Consider the following 20721-nt stretch of genomic DNA (forward strand, 5'->3'; position numbering starts at 1 on the left):
CTGCGCACACACTTTACACACACATATACTGTACGTAGGATGCGGTGTGGGAATAGTGGATTTTCTAGGGGCGTGGCAGTACGTCGTACAAAACCCTAGTAGCAAGCGTCTGGCAGGCGTGGTCAAGCTTTCTAGGGGCGGGGCGTCATTCAGGGGGCGGGCGTCAAGCAGGGGGCGTTTTATCAAACAACAGCTAGGCTCTCGCGAGGTTTGGAGTTTTGGCGAGAGTTTGTGGAAGATGGCGCCTGTTGTGACAGGGTAAGTCTGGGGAGTCGGGGCGGCTGTGAGGGGGAGCTGGATGGTTGGAGGGGAGCTCTGGTGTGGAGAGCCTGTGCGGACTAGGTCCGGGGGGCAGGATGAGACTCCGGGCCCGGGGTTCTCGGCGGCGTTATTCAGCTTCTGCTGTGGCTCGGTGCTTGGGCTCTGCCGGAGCTGTGCGCTCCGTGTACTGTCTGTGGGGGAAACGAGTCTTTGTCTGGCCGCCTGTGTGTGCGAGGAGCCGCAGTGGTTCTTCTATGCTGATCGCTACATCCGTGTGCTGCTCCGTGTGGACGCCATGTGATCCGTGTACATATTCCCTGTGATCCGTCCCACTAGTGCAGACACCTCCTGCTGGGCGCACTCACTGCAGACCACTGCTGCCCCGGCACTGTCCACTCCGGGATCTACCACTGCGCCTCCATGTATAATCCTCACCCCACATAGAAATGTCACACGCTGCACGTCCATGTGACCCCCCCTTACTATACTATACTGAGATTTATATCCTTATCGTAAAGTAACCTGTATCACGACATAATGTTATCAGATGCATAGCCTGTGTACCATTATAGGGGACCGGATTATTGCAGTATATGCCACTGATAGGGGATCAACCAGCCAGGATCCCCTCACTACAGAGCTGGCAACATGATAAACCCTCCTCTCTGGAGGACCACAGCGCTCCGGTCAAGTCAGGGGGGTCCTGTATTGCTGTAGTCAGGGGGGGTCCTGTATTGCTGTAGTCAGGGGGGTCCTGTCTTGCTGTAGTCAGGGGGTGTCCTGTATTGCTGTTTTACCTGCTGTAGTCAGGGGGTGTCCTGTATTGCTGTTTTACCTGCTGTAGTCAGGGGGGTCCTGTATTGCTGTAGTCAGGGGGGTCCTGTATTGCTGTAGTCAGGGGGGTCCTGTATTGCTGTTTTACCTGCTGTAGTCAGGGGGTGTCCTGTATTGCTGTTTTACCTGCTGTAGTCAGGGGGTGTCCTGTATTGCTGTTTTACCTGCTGTAGTCAGGGGGTCCTGTATTGCGGTCTTCTCTGCTGTAGTCAGGGGGGGGGGGGTATCCTGTATTGCTGTCTTCTCTGCTGTAGTCAGGGGGGGGGTGTCCTGTATTGCTGTAGTCAGGGGGGGGGGGGTCCTGTATTGCGGTCTTCTCAGCTGTAGTCATGGGGTGTCCTGTATTGCTGTTTTACCTGCTGTAGTCAGGGGGTGTCCTGTATTGGTGTCTTCTCTGCTGTAGTCAGGGGTGTCCTGTATTGCTGTCTTCTCTGCTGTAGTCAGGGGTGTCCTGTATTGCTGTCTTCTCTGCTGTAGTCAGGGGTGTCCTGTATTGCTGTCTTCTCTGCTGTAGTCAGGGGGGGGTGTCCTGTATTGCTGTAGTCAGGGGGGGGGGTGTCCTGTATTGCTGTCTTTGCTGTAGTCAGGGGGGGGGTCCTGTATTGCTGTCTTCTCTGCTGTATTCAGGGGGGGTGGGGTGTCCTGTATTACTGTAGTCAGGGGGGGGGGGGTGTCCTGTATTGCTGTCTTCTCTGCTGTAGTCAGGGGGGTCCTGTATTGCTGGCTTCTCTGCTGTAGTCAGGGGGTGTCCTGTAATGCTGTTTTCCCTGCTGTAGTCAGGGGGGTCCTGTATTGCTGTCTTTTCTACTGTAGTCAGGGGGTGTCCTGTATTGCTGTCTTCTCTGCTGTAGTCAGGGGGTGTCCTCTAATGCTGTTTTCCCTGCTGTAGTCAGGGGGGTCCTGTATTGCGGTCTTCTCTGCTGTAGTCACGGGGTGTCCCTTACGGCTGTTTTACCTGCTGTAGTCACGGGGTGTCCCTTATGGCTGTTTTACCTGCTGTAGTCATGGCGTGTCCTGTATGGCTGTTTTACCTGCTGTAGTCACGGGGTGTCCTGTATGGCTGTTATACTTGCTGTAGTCACGGGGTGTCCTGTATGGCTGTTTTGCCCGCTGTAGTCATGGGGTGTCCTGTATGGCTGTTTTACCTGCTGTAGTCACGGGGTGTCCTGTATGGCTGTTATACTTGCTGTAGTCATGGGGTGTCCTGTATGGCTGTTTTACCTGCTGTAGTCACGGGCTGTCCTGTATGGCAGTTTTACCTGCTGTAGTCATGGGGTGTCCTGTATGGCTGTTTTGCCTGCTGTAGTCATGGGGTGTCCTGTATGGCTGTTTTCTCAGCTGTAGTCAGGGGGTGTCCTGTATGGCTGTTTTCCCTGCTGTAGTCATGGGGTGTCCTGTATGGCTGTCTTACCTGCTGTAGTCACGGGGTGTCCCGTATGGCTGTTATACTTGCTGCAGTCACGGGGTGTCCTGTATGGCTTTTTTGCCTGCTGTAGTCACGGGGTGTCCTGTATGGCTTTTTTGCCTGCTGTAGTCACGGGGTGTCCTGTATGGCTGTTATACTTGCTGCAGTCACGGGGTGTCCTGTATGGCTTTTTTGCCTGCTGTAGACCTACAAAGACTCACCATTTACACGTCAACCACCTTGCGGATATCTTCTACAATCAGCTGCGTGCAGGGGTATCTGCAGTATGGTTAGGTGGTATCCAAACCCCTGTAAGCCCCGTAAATATGATGCAGGATTGTTCTTGGGGTGTGTGTTTGGTGGCCTGGAGTCTCTTAGTGGGCTACAGTCGTCCAGCGTTGAGCCCCAATTTTTTTTTTTTTCATATTCAAAGTTTTTATTAGTTTTGAATCAAACAAGTATAAACCACATTTAGAGAGGAGGCCTCCACACATTGAAAATAAAATAACAACAAGGGCAAAGCCCAAACAAGAGGGTGGGCATCACGTCCCATGATTAACGGCGGTATACAACAGCAGCAAGTGTGAACATGAGCATTGCAGAAATATGTGCATCCTATAAGCGCTATCACAGGGAGCGAGGCGCCCCACACACATAGACAAGAGAAGAAAGAGATAGAAGGGAGACAAACAGGGGCAAAGTAGGGATATGGTAAGAGTTGAGCCCCATTTTGACATATATGCTTGTTTGTTTATTTTTTTGAGCAGGGGAGATCAGCGCTGTCAGATACCTGCTGTTGCTTATCTCCTGTGGAAACAAACGGATTGGGCTGGAAACATCCATCCTGCCGACTCCATGTTTTTCCCTGAATCAGACCTCACTTGTCACGTTAGATTTCATTTATTGGATCCAGCATCAGCCGACAATCCAACGTCTGACTATTGTGTGTTGTTCCAGGGATTGAGACCGGCTGTGTATTTACCATGTGATCTCCTTGTTGTACTTATCTGAGGATCGTATACAATTTATAGGAGCACTCCGGGTGTACACGTGTATGACGCATGGACTCTGGCCCTGCGCTAGGTATATGTCGGGGTATTCGTGTTCCAGGAGTGTTCCTCTAATGGATGAGATCTTTTTACTGCTTTTAGTTTTTTTTGTCTATCCAATGGCTTATACTTTTGAGTTGGGTTATAATATGAATAATATGTGGACTTGCTATCTGGACTGTGTGCCGGGGGGGCATAGACGTGCTGGTAATCTCGTCACTGCAGACACGTATGCTTGTACTGACCAACTATCTGTTCTCCCTGCTGTGATGCTGTTCTATGGTTGAATGGGATCTATTGTTTCCTGTTATCAGCCATTCCAGGCTTGGGAGTTGGGGTGACTGTAATGTTCATCAATAGGATTACTTTTAGATCTGCAGTCTATCTAATGCACGCTTAGAAACATTCCCCTTTTAAAGTTTATTGCTCTTTTTGAATATTTTTTTATTGCTTCATTTGTAACCACAATCTCCTAAGAGCTTCTTTCTTGAGGTATGTTCACACTTATCTGATTTTGGGCTTTGTAGAGAACAGGGTTGGTAAAACCACACAATGGGGGATATTTATCAAAACTGGTGCAAAGTGAGTGGAGTAGTTGTCCCTGGCAACCAATCGTGTTCCTGCTTTCTAAATGGAAGATGGAATCTGGTTGTTATGAGCAACTCCGCCACTTTTCCTTTGCACCATTATGGTAAATCTCCGCCAGAAAGATGAGGGGTGTCTGTGCCAGAATCCCCCACCAATAATAACAGTCTTGCACATGTCTCTAGTTTTCTGGAACTGAAGGAAGGCTTAAGGCCTCATGTCCACTTCAGTTTTTTTTTTGTCAGGGTGCTATCCGTTTTTTTTTAACCGGACACATTCATTTCAATGGGACCATGCACACATCCGTCAAAAATGGGGCCGGTTCTACTCCTTCCCGTTTGACGGAACAGTCTCGGCCTTTGCATTGATTAGGTTCGTGAAACAACGGACTGCACACGGAAGCCATCCGTGTGGGGTCCGCACTCGCAGAACCGTCATTTGCGGCTCTTCAGCGGCACACGGAAGTGTGCACGAGGCCTTAAAGATCAATATTCAGCTATTATAAGTCTGGTAGGAGACAGAGATGTAGAAAAACGAGTGCGTTGAAGTGGAGCAGTTGCCCATAGCAACCAATCAGATTCAAGCTTCAATGTTTATGGAAAATGAAAGCTGCCAGAGCCGCTGCTCCACTTTTCCTTTGCTCTGCTTTTGATTGATCTTCCTGATTATCGGGCGAACAAGGGCTCCAATGAGTGTTCGTTCCCTTCTTGTCGGCCCGTGTTTACAGTGCAGCGATTACCCATCGAATGAGCAAACGCCATAAAAATGGTCGTCCGCACATCTCCCCATGTAAACGGCATGGGCTGCCGCCAATATGCAGACTATGGGGACTTCAATCATTGATCCATGTTCTTATCGTGGATCTGCCTGTATTAAAGGGCCGTTACTTATTTCTGACTTTACTCTGCAGTACGCTTGGATCGGATTGGACGGTTGTTGACGCTGGTTATAATGGCTTCTCTAGCGGCTGGATAATTTTATTTCTCACATGATCAAATTAATTTACCAATTCTAGGAAAGTCTGTGTGGCGGTCAGCTCAGCACCGTGTGTATGTCCCCGGCTTACTTGGGAAAAACGCTTTCCATTTGTCATGGTCACAGCTTCACCAAATGACGTTCAGCTGATGAGCGAAAATAAATGTATTTCTAGTCATTTTCTTCATGTCGTATCGTCACGATGGGCCCGGAATGACTGGTTGTTCCTGGTGAGGACATTGGTCTATGTAGATATAGATAAAGCACACAATGCTGTAAGGTGTTCTAGTCCCGGTAGTTGTCGCTGGGATGGTGGTGATTCATTCCATGGGGAAACTGCTTAAATAGTTGTTCCCTAAATGAATTGAGCTTTATTTGTCGGTGCAGGAGTCTTTATACTCCCTGCAGGTTATGGAGCTCCGTAAACTGTATCCTATAGGCTGTGTTCACGCAGGGCGGATACGCTGCGTAAAAGTACGCAGTGTATCTGCCCTGGGCGCCGCAGGGAATTCCAGCTGAAAAACCGCGCCAAATCGTGGTGCAGTTTTTTGGCTGGAATGTCCACTGTGGAAAAATGCACGTATAAAATCAAACACATACATACATACACACATACATACATACATACATACATACATACATACATCTGACATTCTCCAGGTCGGACTCCTGGGATGATGTTTTATACCATGTGACCGATACAGGAGTCACATGGGATGGAACGTCGTCCCAGGAGTCCGGCCTGGATGAGAGAAGCACAGAATTCTGGGTAAGAATAAATCTTGTATTATTTATTTACTTTTTTTTAATTTTGAGTTGCGTTTTATGTGGCCGAATCGCAGCTTTTCCGCCATAAAAAAAGGAACATCTGCTATTTGTTGCGGGTTTTACCTCCCCATTAATATCAGTTGGGAAAACCAGCAAGAAAAAATCAGCGATTTATGCTAATACAATTGACATGCTGCGGATTAAAAAAACGCACCCCGGGTAAACAATTTTTTCCACTCATTATTTACGCATCATGTGGATGAGATTTATTCAGATTCCATCCACTTTGCTTCTACTGTATTAGGAAAAACAGTTGCAGAAAATCCGCAGTATTTACGCTGTGTGTGCGCTTATCTATTGGCTATGGACCGATATCTGGAAATTCATTAAGTAGCACCGCAATGCTTCTCAGACTGAGTCTAAGACACTCCCACTCTTGGATTGGATAGAACTGCTCACGTGAGCAGCTCTGGCCAATCAGAGAACAGTGGGAATGTCTTAGTCTGAGAAGCACTGCGGTCATTTTGTGACAGCTAAAACGGCGGATCCACGGTAGAGGGGCACCTCTGGAGGGCACCAGGTAATGTTACTCCCATATACCCCATCACATTTATGATGTTGTCCTGGGACCAGAGGGTCGATTTAACATGCGGTTTTTAATAGAAGTGGGTAGTGGAGGGGTTAATCTCACTATTTCTGGTGCGGTAGTGTAGGAGAGGGGGGTTTATAGTTTATTTCTTGGTGGATGGGGGTTAATATTCGCTTGTGGGACCAGATGGAACTATTGATGATGTTTGTCGGTCACATAATAATGCTCTGTTGTGACCCGCTCCATGGTGATCCACTATTATACGTCTCCTGGCCTGGTATTCTCTAGTAAAATATACTGGAAAGTTGCCACGCGATGGTGTGTAAATGCTGCGACTCACATCTGTACGTTGTTTCATGAGCCTGTAGAGTTTTGACAGTATTTGTCTTGTTATTTCTACGTGTTTACGACAGGAAGCTGTTTCTATAGCAGAATAACCTGTAGCAGGTCATACGGCGGTTTTGTTATTAGCCAGTACTTTAATACACTGCAAGTTTACCCTTTGTATGACCACCTTATGCCCCTTTCAGCGCTCCTGTGTGGCGGCTCTGGAGGAGGATAGCCCCCCCAGTCACCGTACTGCTGGAATACTTAGCACTCCGTTTTGATGGACAGAGATGACTAAAACGCAAAGTTTTGCATAACATTTGAATTTCCCAACAAATAAGATACTTCATGCTTCTCACATCTGAGGGTTTGCTTCAGTGTATCTCGTCTAGACAATGACAGCTCAGCAGCACGAATCTATCTCTCCTGCCCTGATGTATCAGAGCAGGTAAAATGGATCCGCTTGGAGTCTACGGAGGATTACCAACAAGCACTGATATAAAAAACATCTATAAACTGGGACAGACTACAAAAATACAATACTGTGTGATGTATGTTTCTTTAATTTGAAGACAATAGGCTTCATTCGTTACTACATGGCATACAGTTGCATGTGTTCGGCATATAAAGGCCCTTTTACACCGGCCAACACTCGGTCGGTGCAGCGAGCTCCGATCAATGAGGAATCATTCATCCGCGCTCGCTTGCTCCTCCCAGATGGAGCTATGAATGGGGCTGAGCGGTCGTTACTCCGATCGCTCGTCCTCGTGCATCATGTCGGCAGCGCCTCTCCTTGTTTACACGTTTGAGGGAAAAGCTGCGATTCCACCGCAAAAAATTGCAACTCGGAAAAAAAAAATCTTATACTTACCCAGAATTCTGTGTTGCTTCGTCCAGGCCGGCCTCTTGGGGTGACATTTCATCCCATATGACTGCTGCAGCGGTCCCATGGAATGAAACATCCCAGGAGGCCAAGGCTGCAGGATGACAGCGGGACGTGACGCGGTGGTTACCCTGGAATTCCCTGCGGCGACCAGGGCGGATACTCTGCGTGCTTTTATCCAGCGTATCAGCCCTGTATTAACATAGCCTTAGGCCTTATTCACACGAACGTTTTAAATGTTCGTGTGACGCCCGTTGAAACAGCGGCTGTCACACGGACCTATATAATTCAATGTCTTATTTTTGGCACGCATCCCTCCATAGACTAGTCTATGGGGATGCATGACGTCGCATACCGCAGCGCAGAACACGTCCAAGATGCCCAACGCCTTTGTGAATCTAGCCTTAGGCTGAAGACGGGCTCATAGATGTTTGTGAGCCATCTTCAGCCTAACGGAGCGATGATCACAGCCGATGTTGTAGGGTGCTTAGCTGGGCGCTTCTGCACCTTTGTTTCATCGATAGCGAGTGTCTCTGCACCCGGACCTCACCGATTGAAACTTTTAATATGGCTCTGTGATTTATCAAAAGTTTTTAATTACTGTGGAGATACTCTTTAAAAGAATGTGAGGAGCTTAAAGAGAATGCGTCGCTAGAAATTTTTTTTTTTTCTTTAGTTAAACAGTTATTATATACATGATTACACATTGTTCTAATTTTTTTAATATTTTCACAAGTCAGGAAATATTATAAATTAGATTCTAATTTATAACATTTCCCTTTGCTGGTCACTAGAGGGAGCAATTCTCAAAATTGCAGCATTGGCATGTGGTAAAGCAACCACATTACTTTATGCTGCAATATTGGAGAAGACACACTCGCTCTAGTGTGCTCAATTAATCCCTCTCCTTTATCCTGGCTAGTGCCAGGAGAAAGGAGGGTATTGAATGTTCAAACCTCCTACACTGTGTGCCGCCATTTTTTGAGTGAATGCACAGTGTAGGAGGATTAGATACAGTGGTTATAACACGAACATACACAAACAACTTATCTGCTCCTGCCGCTCCCCCCGGTCCGTCCGCTCTCTCCGCTCCTAGTCCTTGCTTCGGAAGCCGCAACCGGAAGTAGTCAACTTACTATCCGGCCGCGGCTTCCGGTCCACATGAAAATGGCGCCAGATGTCGCTCGGCCGAAGACCTTCCTTTTGGACTGTGTGGGAGCGGAGCAATGCGCCGTTCCCACACAGACGGCGTACACCATAGTGAATGGAACGGCTCCCGTTCACATTCTATATGGGGATGTATGTGCCGTATTCCATCTCTGTATGTGTCGTTAATCGACACATACAGAGATGAAAAAAAAAATGGCAGCCCCCATAGTGAAGTAAAAGAAAGAAAAAAAAAAGTAAAACACAAACACACAAATAAATAAAATTTACTTTAATAAAACACTAAAAGCAAATTGATACAAAATTATTTTTTTTGCGACACCTTCCCTTTAATGGCTGCAAAATAAACTGAGGATGGAGTATTTCACGTGAAGCGCCTTATAATCCCAATGACGTATATATTACAGCATTACATGACCAGTATTTCCCTCATGTCTTCGTATTGTATGGGTGAGAGCAATGTCAATAATGTAACGTGCCAGTAATGTGGAATCAGATGCCCTGCTCTCCTCATTCACAGAATACAGGCTTCTTAAAGGGGTTGTCCAGTCTTAGCCAATAAAATGTTATTCCTTGTATAATAAAACGTTATTCAGTTTTATAATATACTTTCTGTATCTATTCCTCACAGTTTTCAGGATCTCCGCTTGTAATCATTGAATAGGAACTTTCATTGGTTACTTCCAGGGGCTAAAGAATTGGCCTGATCATGTGATGGACCCACAGGTGCAGGCAGGACTCATAACACGACCGTTATTTTGTGGCCGTATGCTATCCGGAAAAAAAATTAGGACGCGTTATTATACGGTCCGTAATTGCGGTCGAGGCTCATTAAAATGAATGCAGATCTCTGATGACGCTCTTCAGCCCGTCCGTGGACTGTAAACACAGCTGCGGCCATGTACAACCGGCACAGGACCAAGGTCCTATTCACATGACAGGGATTCCCGGCAGTTCTTTGAACGGCCGTCACACGGCCGCAGTAGGTACAATAGACCCCAAATCGGGCTATTCACAAGGCCGATTTTTTACCAGGCCATCAAATAATGGGACATGCTCTATTTTCGGCCGTTCTCCCGGGCGCCCTGCTCCCATAGAAGTCTATGGAGCCGTGCACAGAACGGCTGTCACTTGGATGTGATCGTACTGACGGCCGAGCTTTCTGGCGCTCGCTTGCTCTCTTCTCACAGTGCGAAGTGCATGTGAGGAGGAGGAGGAGGAGGAGGGTATTTTTTGCTCCCTGTAGAAGCGGAATCCCTGGCCACAGCATTGCCGAAGCTGTGGCCGGGGTTTGCGCTCCATGAGAAGTCCCTGACTTCACTGTCCATATATGGACACAGTGTTGTCAGGGTCTTCTGAAGTGGAATCCCCGGTTCTGTGGCCGGTGTTTCCGCTCCAGGAGAAGTCCCTGACTTCACTCTCCATACATGAACGTCAGGGTCTTCTCCTGGAACGGTTCCCTACAGTGGCGCGATCTACAGGCAGGTAGGGGGTGCCATCTATGAGGGGGGTGCTATGTAAAAGGATGCTGTGTGGCGTTACCCACAGGGGCGCAGTGTGTGGCGTTATCTACAGGGGGCAGTGTGTGGCAAAAAATTTACAAATGGAATTCATCCGTTTTTAAAACAGATGCAAAACCGGTCAAAATCGTCCGTTAAAAACGGAAACACGGCCCGGAAAGGAACCGGTGCAAAACGTCCGTTTTCATCGGCCGACACGCGTGAATAGAGCCCAAGTGTGTTGCCTTAGCTACAGCTTTGTGCAGATACCACTTACCATTTTATTTTGTGAAAGGACATATTAAACGTAATCCATCTTCATTGGGAGACAAGTGATTCCTGTATAATAGTTGTAGTGACATTGAGTGATCAATACTGTGATCCAGAGACTGCTGTGTACACAGCGAGCACTACAATGCGGCCTCTCAGGACAAGTTTTTATCTGATCAGAACAATTGAATTTACAATGGCAGTAATTCTCAAAAGAATTCAATGTCACACAGGATTATGGCATGTAAAGCCCCCGTAGATCCATTTTAGATGGCTCTATTTTAGGGTCCTTATTACAGCCACAACATTTTAGGCCGGGTTCCCATGTAGTGTAAACGCTGCAAAATTTCCACATTGGAATTCTGAGTGGAAATTCAGGAGCATTTACAGGAGCAGCAAAGTTAATAAGATTTAGAAAATCGAATGCACATGTTGCGGGGGAAAAAAATGCAGTGAAAACGTTCATAAATTGACCTGCGGCGCGGATCTTAAATCTGTAGCATGTCAATTGATGGTACGTTTTCTTTTGCGGGCTTTCCCCGTTGAATTCAATGAGGATACAAAACCCACTACAGATAGCAAAGTGTTGTAACTAAACTAAAAGCTTATACTTACCACCCGTGCGTTGTCATAGCGACACTTTCTTCTGTTCTTACAGTCCGGCATCCTAGGATGTTTCATCCTGTGTGACTGCTGCAGCCAATCACAAACTGCAGTGTCATCCTAGGAGGCTGGACTGCACGACAACAGAGGGACATGTCGCCATGACCACGGCAGGGGTAGGTGTGGATTTATTTTTTATTTATTTATTCCCCCCCCCCCTGCACAAAAGTGTATTTTGTGCGTTTTCGAGTTCTACCGGGATTTTCTTTTCCTCCACTTCATCTTTAACCACCCAGGGTTTGTGGTAAAAAAGCAGCACACCGTGGTCCTTTAGTTCTTTGTAGTGGTTTGTAAAGGTTTGCACCTGCTTTGTACAGCGCTGTCATAGAAAATGAAAACGCAAAAACGCCAATATCCCCAGTCTATAATTATACTTTCCACCGCTCCAAATCAACCAGATGTTTAGTCCTGGCAAATATTTCTTTAAAACTTTGAGTGCAATTTGTTACGTTTAGATATGGCAGACTTGCCGTGGATTTGTGGTACCTGTTGCTATACTGGTATTTACTGTCATATTTGTTTTATAGATCTGTACACTGGGCATGCTGGGAGTTGTAGTTTTGCAATAGCTAAAAAGCCGGGTTGGAGAACAAGACTAGGGTATATTCACACGAGTGTTGTGTGTAAATACAATAGGAACTTTTTCTGGCTGTCATTATTGGAAATACTGTAAAAACAAATGCGTTTAAATACCCCCAGTTTCTGATGCGCGGGAATGGTATTACTGATACACATCACGTTATCCTTATTCTTTGAATGGAGACCACAAAGGGGGCGGTTGTAATCTGCTACAACTCCGCACAGAATACAGTCTGCTGCTATATATACAGGTTTTCCGCATCCTCCTTATTCACTGGCAGCAAACAGAGATCTTGAAAACGACAATCAATTGAAATACAAAGTATATTAGAATGTTGAAGAATCTTTATAAAGCTTTACAACCAGAAAACCATGTACGTATTGGGGACGTTGGGCCAGTGTTTGTGCCGGGCGCTGGCTGACTGTGTGGCACGACCTGCTGCTTTGCTGTGTGAGTGATGGTATGTTCTCCTTATCGAGGTGTTGATAGGAAAATGATCAATCGTGTTATTCTGCGCCGACCACCTGCTGGATTCCCACAGCAGCTCCTTCTACATAGTAAACCCAGCAACAAGCAGAATATAAAGTAAAGACATTTATCACCTCCAGCCGGACTATGGCTTGTGGTTTACTGAATATTGAGTCATTCAGAGCAATCTGGTAAATCTCTTAGAAATAAGCAGCCCTGTGTCTACATTGTGACCATAGTACAGTAGTCATGGGCTGTGACGTTTGCTGCTGGCGTTCAATTATTTGGGTTCTGTAGACTGTCCTATTACCGAACTACTGCTGGCGTGGGACCAGGGAAGAGTCACCACAGGAGCGCCAGGGGATTGGTGAGGAAATATACTTTTTATTTTAAACCATATCCACACTTATGGATTTAGCTGCAGATCCACACGTAATTTGCATCAATAGGATTTGATTGCGGATTTTAACTTCCCCCATGAAGTCCATTTAAAAATCTCCACCACAGGTCAATTTTTGTGCTCAAAAATTCTGCAACACTTAGGTGTAATTTGTTAACACTTGCGTGCTACTGCATTCTGCTGCGGAGTTTAGATCCACAAATCCAGATGGAAAAATCTGTAGCATTTTCGGCCCTTGTGGACTTGTCCTTGCTGTCAAGTAACCTTGAACAATTATTGCAGGTCAGATCTGGGACTAGTACTCCACTACTGCAGGGCTGGACAAATCTTATCCAGGACTAGGAGGTCAATCTGAGAGTTAGGAGTCAGTGAGGATCCACTACAGGACTGGTCCACGCAACCCAACAGAGCGATTGCTGCACATTTCACCCTTTTGTGAATCAATGGGCAAGGGCATGTTCACACAGGTCTGATGCGCTGCAGAAAAGTATGTAGTGCATATTAGCTAGAACCTTGGGAATTTCGGCTGAAAGATTGCACCAAAATGTGCTGCAGTTTTCGGCCGGACTCGCCACTGTGGATAAAAAAAAAAAGTCAACACTTCCCTTTACTGGTGTTGCCATAGCAACATCTCCCTGCTCCCCACCTCTGGTCTCTGTGCAGCCTGATCTCCTGTGATTGGTTGCAGCACTCACATGGGATGAAATGTCATCAAAGGAGGTCGGGCTGCATGGAGAACAGTCGAGAAAAAAGGAGCTTTTTTTCTCTCCCCCCCCCCCCCCCCCCTCTCAGCGTGTGGATGAGATTTTTTCAAATCTTATCCACTTTGCCGCTACTTTAATATGCTGTGGATTTTCTTCAACAAAATCTGTTGTGGATCATCTGGAGTTAATCCAATTTATGTGCACATTCCCATAAAAGCACGGAAAAACTAGTAACGCATGCAGAATTGCCACGGATTGCGGTTATTTCTTCTGTCCCATGAGATCATGGCCTTATTTGCACAAAACTAGTACAACCCGCACCACTGGTAGATGGAGTTCTATTTGCAGTCAATACTTTTTTTTGTCTTATGAATTTTGTAAAATGAAGATATTTTGTTAAATGTTAGTTACAGAACACACAATTTTGGGAAGGACCAATCAAAGAATTTGCCTGATATTTTGTAAAATGACTTCTGGTATATTTTGAGCTGCAGCCACCAGGTGGCGCATCCTGACAAAACAGCCATTCTGTCCAAAAAATGTTCAGATCTGCAATCCGGGTTCAGTTCTGCTCCATCATAGGAGCAGAACAAGGATACCAAAACCTCCGGATCCGTCGCATAAATGAAACCAACGGCGCCTGACGGAACCCATTGACTTTATTGGGTTTTGTCGGGTTTCCATAATTTTGTTGGACAAAACAGTTCTGCATATTGCGCTATCTTGTACTGCAAAAACAACGGAATCTGGGACAGAGACCCATAACGAAGCCTTCAATGCGGATGTGAACAGGGCCTTAATTGTGTTCTAATACAGTTAGAGGATCTGTCACTAGTTAGTAATGCCCAATCTTCTGACACACTGATTCCCGTGAAAATTGTGTCCCTAAATGTTCATTATTTTAAGTTGAGCTTTTTTCTAAATATGCAAATGAGTCTTGACAAATGGGTGTCAATACCAGCGATTCTCCTGAGGTGGAGCCTCCTCACAGCCTCTGACACTGTCCTATCAGCATGAAGCTGCTTCACACCGTGTGAGAGACTGAGGCTGGAGGGAAGGGGATCACTTCAAATAGCTATATCTGGGGCTGTGGACCACCTAGAACAGCGCTGGCATATGAAAGAGGAGACTAAGCAGTTCTAGCAGTGACACAAGCAGAGTTATCGCCAGTTGATTACACAGTCGGGAATGGAAGCTGTATACTATATGATCAGGCTGTGTTACCGAGCTGGGGAGAGGAGAAGCTGTATGATGATTGGACAGCGTCATACAGAAAACATTACACCGCATACAGTAAAAAGAAAGCGTTAAGCCCCATGCACACGACCGTATTTTCATCTATCCATAAATACTGTCCATACATACGGATGCGTAGTCATCTGCAACTTTTCCGCATATACGGAACGGTATCCGCAAACATGGTCTGTAGTGCATCCGTATATACTGATCTGGCAAAAACAAAACTAAGGGTATGTTCACACGCACTAATTACGGACGTAATTCGGGCGTTTTTGCCCCGAATTACGTCCGAAAATAGCGCCTCAATAGCGCTGACAAACATCTGCCCATTGAAAGCAATGGGCAGACGTTTGTTCACACGAGGCTTATTTTACGCGCCGCTGTCAAATGACGGCGCGTAAATAGACGCCCGCGTCAAAGAAGTGACCTGTCACTTCTTTGGCCGTAATTGGAGCCATTACTTATTGACTCCAATGAATAGCAGCGCCAATTACGTCCGTAATGGACGCGGCGTTCAAGCGCCTGCACATGCCGTTACAGCTGAAATTACGGGGATGTTTTCAGGCTGAAACATCCCCGTAATTTCAGCCGTTACGGACGCCCTCGTGTGAACATACCCTAACAATGATGTGCAACATCTGCAAACCTGGCGGCGCCTACCAACGCTTCCGTAGCTGTCCGGAATTACGAAAGCGCCCATAGACTTCTGTGGGGAGACTGTGCCGTAATTACGGAGAAGAATAGGACATGATCCGTAAAATATAGAACATTTCTACGGAACGGACACCCATCCATAAATATACGGAAAGGTGTCAGTAGCCCATAGAAATTAATGTATCCGCAATTACGGCTGAAAAATATGGTCGTGTGCGTGGGGCCTAACCTCCCGTTTGACAAGTATAGCCAAATTAGCATATTTAGAAGAATGCTCAGAACTTTGCAAATAATAAAAGTTTTTGGGGGAAAAAAAATGACACTGTAGTTATCAGCATCAAAGAACCTATTAGATTAGTTAGGAGATAGGGAATTAATAAACTAGCGGCAGTTGCACTATTGAACTATATATGTTTTTATTTTAAAGGGAACTTTTTTTTTTTTAACTTCAAGTTATTTTTATTATATTTAAGTTTTTTTTCTATATTTTTTTTTTTCTTCCACATGGTGGGATGTATACAAAATTAAATACAAATTTGACGTGTTTTCCTATGTTGGCCACCAGAGGGAGCACTTCCCAGAATTACAGCAAGGTGAATAAGGTAAAGTAACCGGACTCACAGCTTCTGTAAATGTGGGAGGGAATCTCGCATACAAATTTAACACTTGCTACCAGGTTTCTGTTCTGATCACTGGGGGTTCCAGTAGTAGGATAAACTTGTAATCCACAGATTTTTGGGGGATCCTTCTAACATAAAGGATTATGCAAAGCCGATAGCTTCTTTTTAAAAAGGGTTGACACAGTAATCGGCTTTGCTAACCTGCTTCTAGAAGTAATGTAGTATCACATATTGACCACCAAGGCGGCTCTCTGTTCTGGCACCTCTATAGGGGACCCCTGCTCGGGACCCCCTCAACAATGTCCACATGCTTTTATAAAACATGGATCGGGCTTGTCGTGAGCCTTATCAATCTCTTGAGAATCGTCTTGCAGTTAGAAGTCATTTGGGTCTGGTGATGTTATCAAGCTGACTTTTTATTGGGCGTTGTGCCAGACGTTCTTGGTTGGTAATGAGCCTGGTTTTGGGATGTCCGTGAATCATCAGGTCAGGGAGTTGTTTTTGCGGCCACACCTGATGACCCTGTAGGCAAATCACAATTCAATGGGTTTATTTCTGTTTAATACATACTGACTAAAACCTCATTCTCTACGCAGAACTGTCACGTCAAAAACACTTCCCTACCTGCCGGCTAGTCACATGGGGGTGCTGTATAGCGGACTGTTCTCCTGTGCATTTATTAGTGGACAGGAGAAGGTCCGCAGCTTATAAATGAGCAGATTTTTGATGTGGAAAAGGTTATTACTAAATATGATTGGCGAATGAGCGCACTTTTATCCCGATCATTGGCCGGTGTAAACATGGCGGCGATCAGCCGGCAAACGAACAAACACAAGTCTGTTGACTGATCGGATCTTTTCTGCTTCCTAAATATGAACCTTGTCTGCGGCACATCTAACCGTGTAAACGGGAATTGGTGCCGACAAGATGCAAACTGTAGGATTAGCGATCATATTAACAACCGTTCGGCATCATACTCATGCTCCATGTAAACGAACAACGTCTTATGGTCTGTTCGCACTCGTTGCCGGACACAATTCTGTGTATAAAGGCCCTATTATACCGGCCAATTATCGTGCAAACGATTGTTCGTAGAACGCTTGTTGTCGATAATTTCCCTGTGTAAACAGGGGAACGATCAGCAGATGAACGGGGAAACGCTCGATCATCTGCTGATTGCATCATTTAGAAAACTAAAATATTATTGTTGCCGGCAGCAGATCTACCAGTGTAAACAAGGAGACGCGCTGCGACATGATTATGTATGGGGACGTGCGATCGCATTAACAACCGCTCGTCCCCATACATAGCTCCTTGTGACTGGAGCAAACGAGCGCCGATCAATGAGCTGTCTTGTTGAATGGCGGTCGTTGCGCCAGCCAAAATTGGCCGGTGTAAGAGGACCTTAAGGCCTCATACACACGACTGTGTTTTTGCGTCCGCAATTCTCCCGCAAATCCACGGGAGAATTGCGGATCCATTCATTTCTATGGGCCCATACACACTATCCGTGTTTTCACGGGTCTCCGCATGTCCGCACATCCGTGCCGCAGAAACTCAGGACATGTCTTATTACGGGCCGCAAATTCGATGCGGACATGCCAATAGAAGTCAATGGGCCCGTGGAAATTGCGGATACACCTCCGTGTGTCATCCGCAGTTTGCGGATTTGCGGAAGTGTTGCTAGGCGACGAGCGGGAATGAGTTCTGTCGTCGTCCTGTTTTACCTAGGCTTTTTTTTTTTCATCCGCATTTTGCGGATTACATACGGATGAACTGCGGAGGACATTTCACGGAACACGGTCCTGGAATTTGCGGACCAGAAAAACACTACGGTCGTGTGCATGAGGCCTAAGGCTCTCTTGTTACTGGGTGTATGCCATCTGTCAGACGTTTGTTTGATGGATGCCGCCTATATTTTTTTTCTGCAATCTGCATTTTTCACTCCAAAAAAGAAAAAGAATACAAACATATAGGCTGGATCTACACGTCCCGGATTTTGTTGTGAATTTGACAAAGATCTCGCAGTTTTGCAGTGCAAAGGGTAAATCTGCGATAATCCGCAACATATCTGTGACGTGCAAACTCTGCCCTACCAGCCCAGCTGATGCCAAAGGACACTATTGGCATATGTTGGGCCCATTGGAGTCCATGCCGTGTTCTGCAAGCACAGTGTGAATGGAGCTTTTAGGCTATATTCAGACGAACATGTGCGAAGTCGGCCATCTGATTCGCACCCGCGTGGAGCCCGTTCTCATTAATCCTTCATAGACTTGTCTATTGAGGGATCCGTGAAATCTGACAAAAATAGGACTTGTCCTATTTTTTCACAGGCCCTTCACACGGTCCGTTAAAACAACAGGCTTGTGAACAGCCCCAAAGATACACACGCCATTTGTATGTTCGTCTAAACAAGCCCTTAGGGTATTTTTTTTTTTTTTCTTTGCTGCAATTATCACAAAATTGCTGCAAAAAAAGAAGAAAGCCACAATCTGCCCCTGTGAACGGGCATGTTCAGATGTGCAATCAAATCACGGTTTATCACTGTGAAATCGCAGCGAAATGCTGCGGTTTTTTAAAGCGTTTTGCTGGATTGCAATTTCGCCGCATCATTTGAATGAACCCAATGGTAACACACGGTGGAAATTCTGAGGATTTTACTTGCAGATTTGCGCAGGTAAAATCTGCAGCAGAATACAGTACGAGGCAAGTGGATGACCTTTTTTCAAAATTTTATTAACACGCTGTGGAAATTCAGTGCGCGGAGTTTGGCCTGCGGTGCAGATTTTAATAATTCTGGCACGTCAATTGTGTTCATTGTACCCTAATTTGCTGTGCATTTTTCCCAATGACTTCAATGGGGATGAAAAAAACGCAAGGCATCCAGTGTTGCCGATTTACCTGCTGATCCGCAGCCGCAGACTTATTTTTAAAAAAACTTTTTTTTTTTTTGTTGCAAATTCTCATTGGAATTTTTACCATTTGCAATGCAAAAGGGTGAGATCAAATCTGCAACTCCGGTAATTCGCGACGTGTGGACCCAGCCTCCGTGAAATCCACAGGAAAATCTCCAGCAGCAAATTCCACAGTGGAAAGCAAATCTGCTCAGGATCTTGTGGATTTTGATGTGGGTTTGTCTTGCAAATCCAGCGTGTGCGCTTCACATTGTGCATTTTAGTTGCATTTTCAAACGCTGCCAAAACGCATTGGTTTTTGTTTTTTTAAATACCAGCATATTTTTACAGTTTTTCAGCTGTAATCCTAGGCCTCATTCACACGGAGTTTTTTGCAGGAGAAAAATTCTGCCTCAAAATTCCATTTGGGATTTTGAGGCAGATTTTCTCCTTCCTACATGTCATTTGCTGCGATTTTTGCTGCGTTTTTCACTCGCACCCATTGAGTGCTACGTGCAAAAAACTCCCCGAAATACGCTTTCTCTGCCTCCCATTGATGTCAATGGGAGGTCAGAGGCGTAAACGAGCGAAGATAGGGCATGTTCCTCCTTTCTCCCGCGAGGTGGTATTACCGCTCACGGGAGAAAACCGCCCCCGCCTCCCATTGAAATCAATGGAAGGCATTTTCGGCCGGTTTTTGACGAGTTTTGCGGAGCGGTTTCCGCTCCAAAAAGCTTGTCGAAATACTCCGTGTGAACAGGGCCTCACATTCAAAGCTAGTCGTGTTTTTACAAATGCGGTTATTTTGGCAGCGTTTAAAAAAGGAACGAAAACGCACAATGTTTTATTTTCTTGTAGTTCTGTATTTGTCTTTGTGACGTGGTGTTTTTCTTTTTTTCTTTTTGTTTTTATATCAAAACTTGAGACCGAAAATCCTAAGCAGGTGTTTTTTGTTATTTAAATCCTAAATTTCCATCAGAACAAGCTAAATTGTTGTGATGTCTTATCGGGTACGGTTTTGTTACATGTGATCGTGTTTTTATTAGTGCCCACTGCTTTCTCAGTTTCAGTTCTAGTGGCAGAAACATGGACTCCATATTTGACTCGAATGCATAGAAGGTATTTTTCCACGTGCCGCTATGCGCCGCTAGTATGCTGGATTTCAACACGGTGTGCGTTTTACAGTAAGTTACAGCGTTTTTTTTTTCTCTGCGATGGTTCGAGGTGAAACACACATTTTACTTGTGGCCACCATGCGGTCAAAAAGAACACACCTTGTTTTGCTACTCTGAATTTTACGCGGCACGCTGTCATGACATACCGGCCTGTGCGAATACAACTTAAAGGCAATGTGTTGCCAGAAAAACATGTTTTTTTTTTTTTAAATTAAACATGTAGTGTGTGGGTGATTAAACATTGTTCAAATTTTTTTTATTTTTTTCACTAGTCAGGAAATATTATAAATTAATTCTAATTTATAATATTACCCATTTCTGGTCACTAGATGGAGCTATTCCCAAAATTGCAGCATTGCAACATTGGGTGAAAAGCCCTCGCTCTAGTGAGCTCTCAGCATCCCCCCCCTCCTTTATCCTGGCTAGTGCCGGGATAAACGAGGGGTTTGAACGGTGTAACCTCCTACACTGTGTGTCGCCATTTTTTGAGCTAACACACAGTGTAGTAGGTTTACATACAGTAGTAAACACACACAAACACGGAACATACATTTAAATCTCTTACCTGCTCCTGCCGCCGCGGCTCCCTCCGGCCCGTCCGCTCCGTCTGCTGCCGCTGGTGCAAGTGCACAAGTCCGGAAGCCGCGACCGGAAGTAGTAATATTACTGTCCGGCCGCGACTTCCGGTCCACAGGAAAATGGCGCCGGACGG

The 20721-nt window shown here is 45.7% G+C and overlaps 1 protein-coding gene across 3 annotated transcripts in view; it reads left to right on the forward strand.

Moving 5' to 3' along the window:
- Positions 1-227: 227 nt before the first annotated feature.
- The window catches only part of RBPJ (recombination signal binding protein for immunoglobulin kappa J region), a 66813-nt gene continuing 46319 nt past the window's right edge, over positions 228-20721 (forward strand). The window contains exon 1 of one of the 3 annotated variants that reach the window (XM_075849510.1): positions 228-258. In XM_075849510.1, coding sequence (XP_075705625.1) covers positions 239-258 — 20 coding nt within the window. In that variant the 5' untranslated portion in view covers positions 228-238. Of the gene's footprint in view, positions 259-11314; positions 11392-20721 lie in introns of those variants that run through there. The other 2 variants (XM_075849487.1, XM_075849511.1) reach the window with 2 other exon arrangements.

This window comes from Rhinoderma darwinii, chromosome 1, assembly GCF_050947455.1.
Source record: "Rhinoderma darwinii isolate aRhiDar2 chromosome 1, aRhiDar2.hap1, whole genome shotgun sequence".
In the NCBI taxonomy this organism is placed as follows: Eukaryota; Metazoa; Chordata; class Amphibia; order Anura; family Rhinodermatidae; genus Rhinoderma; species Rhinoderma darwinii.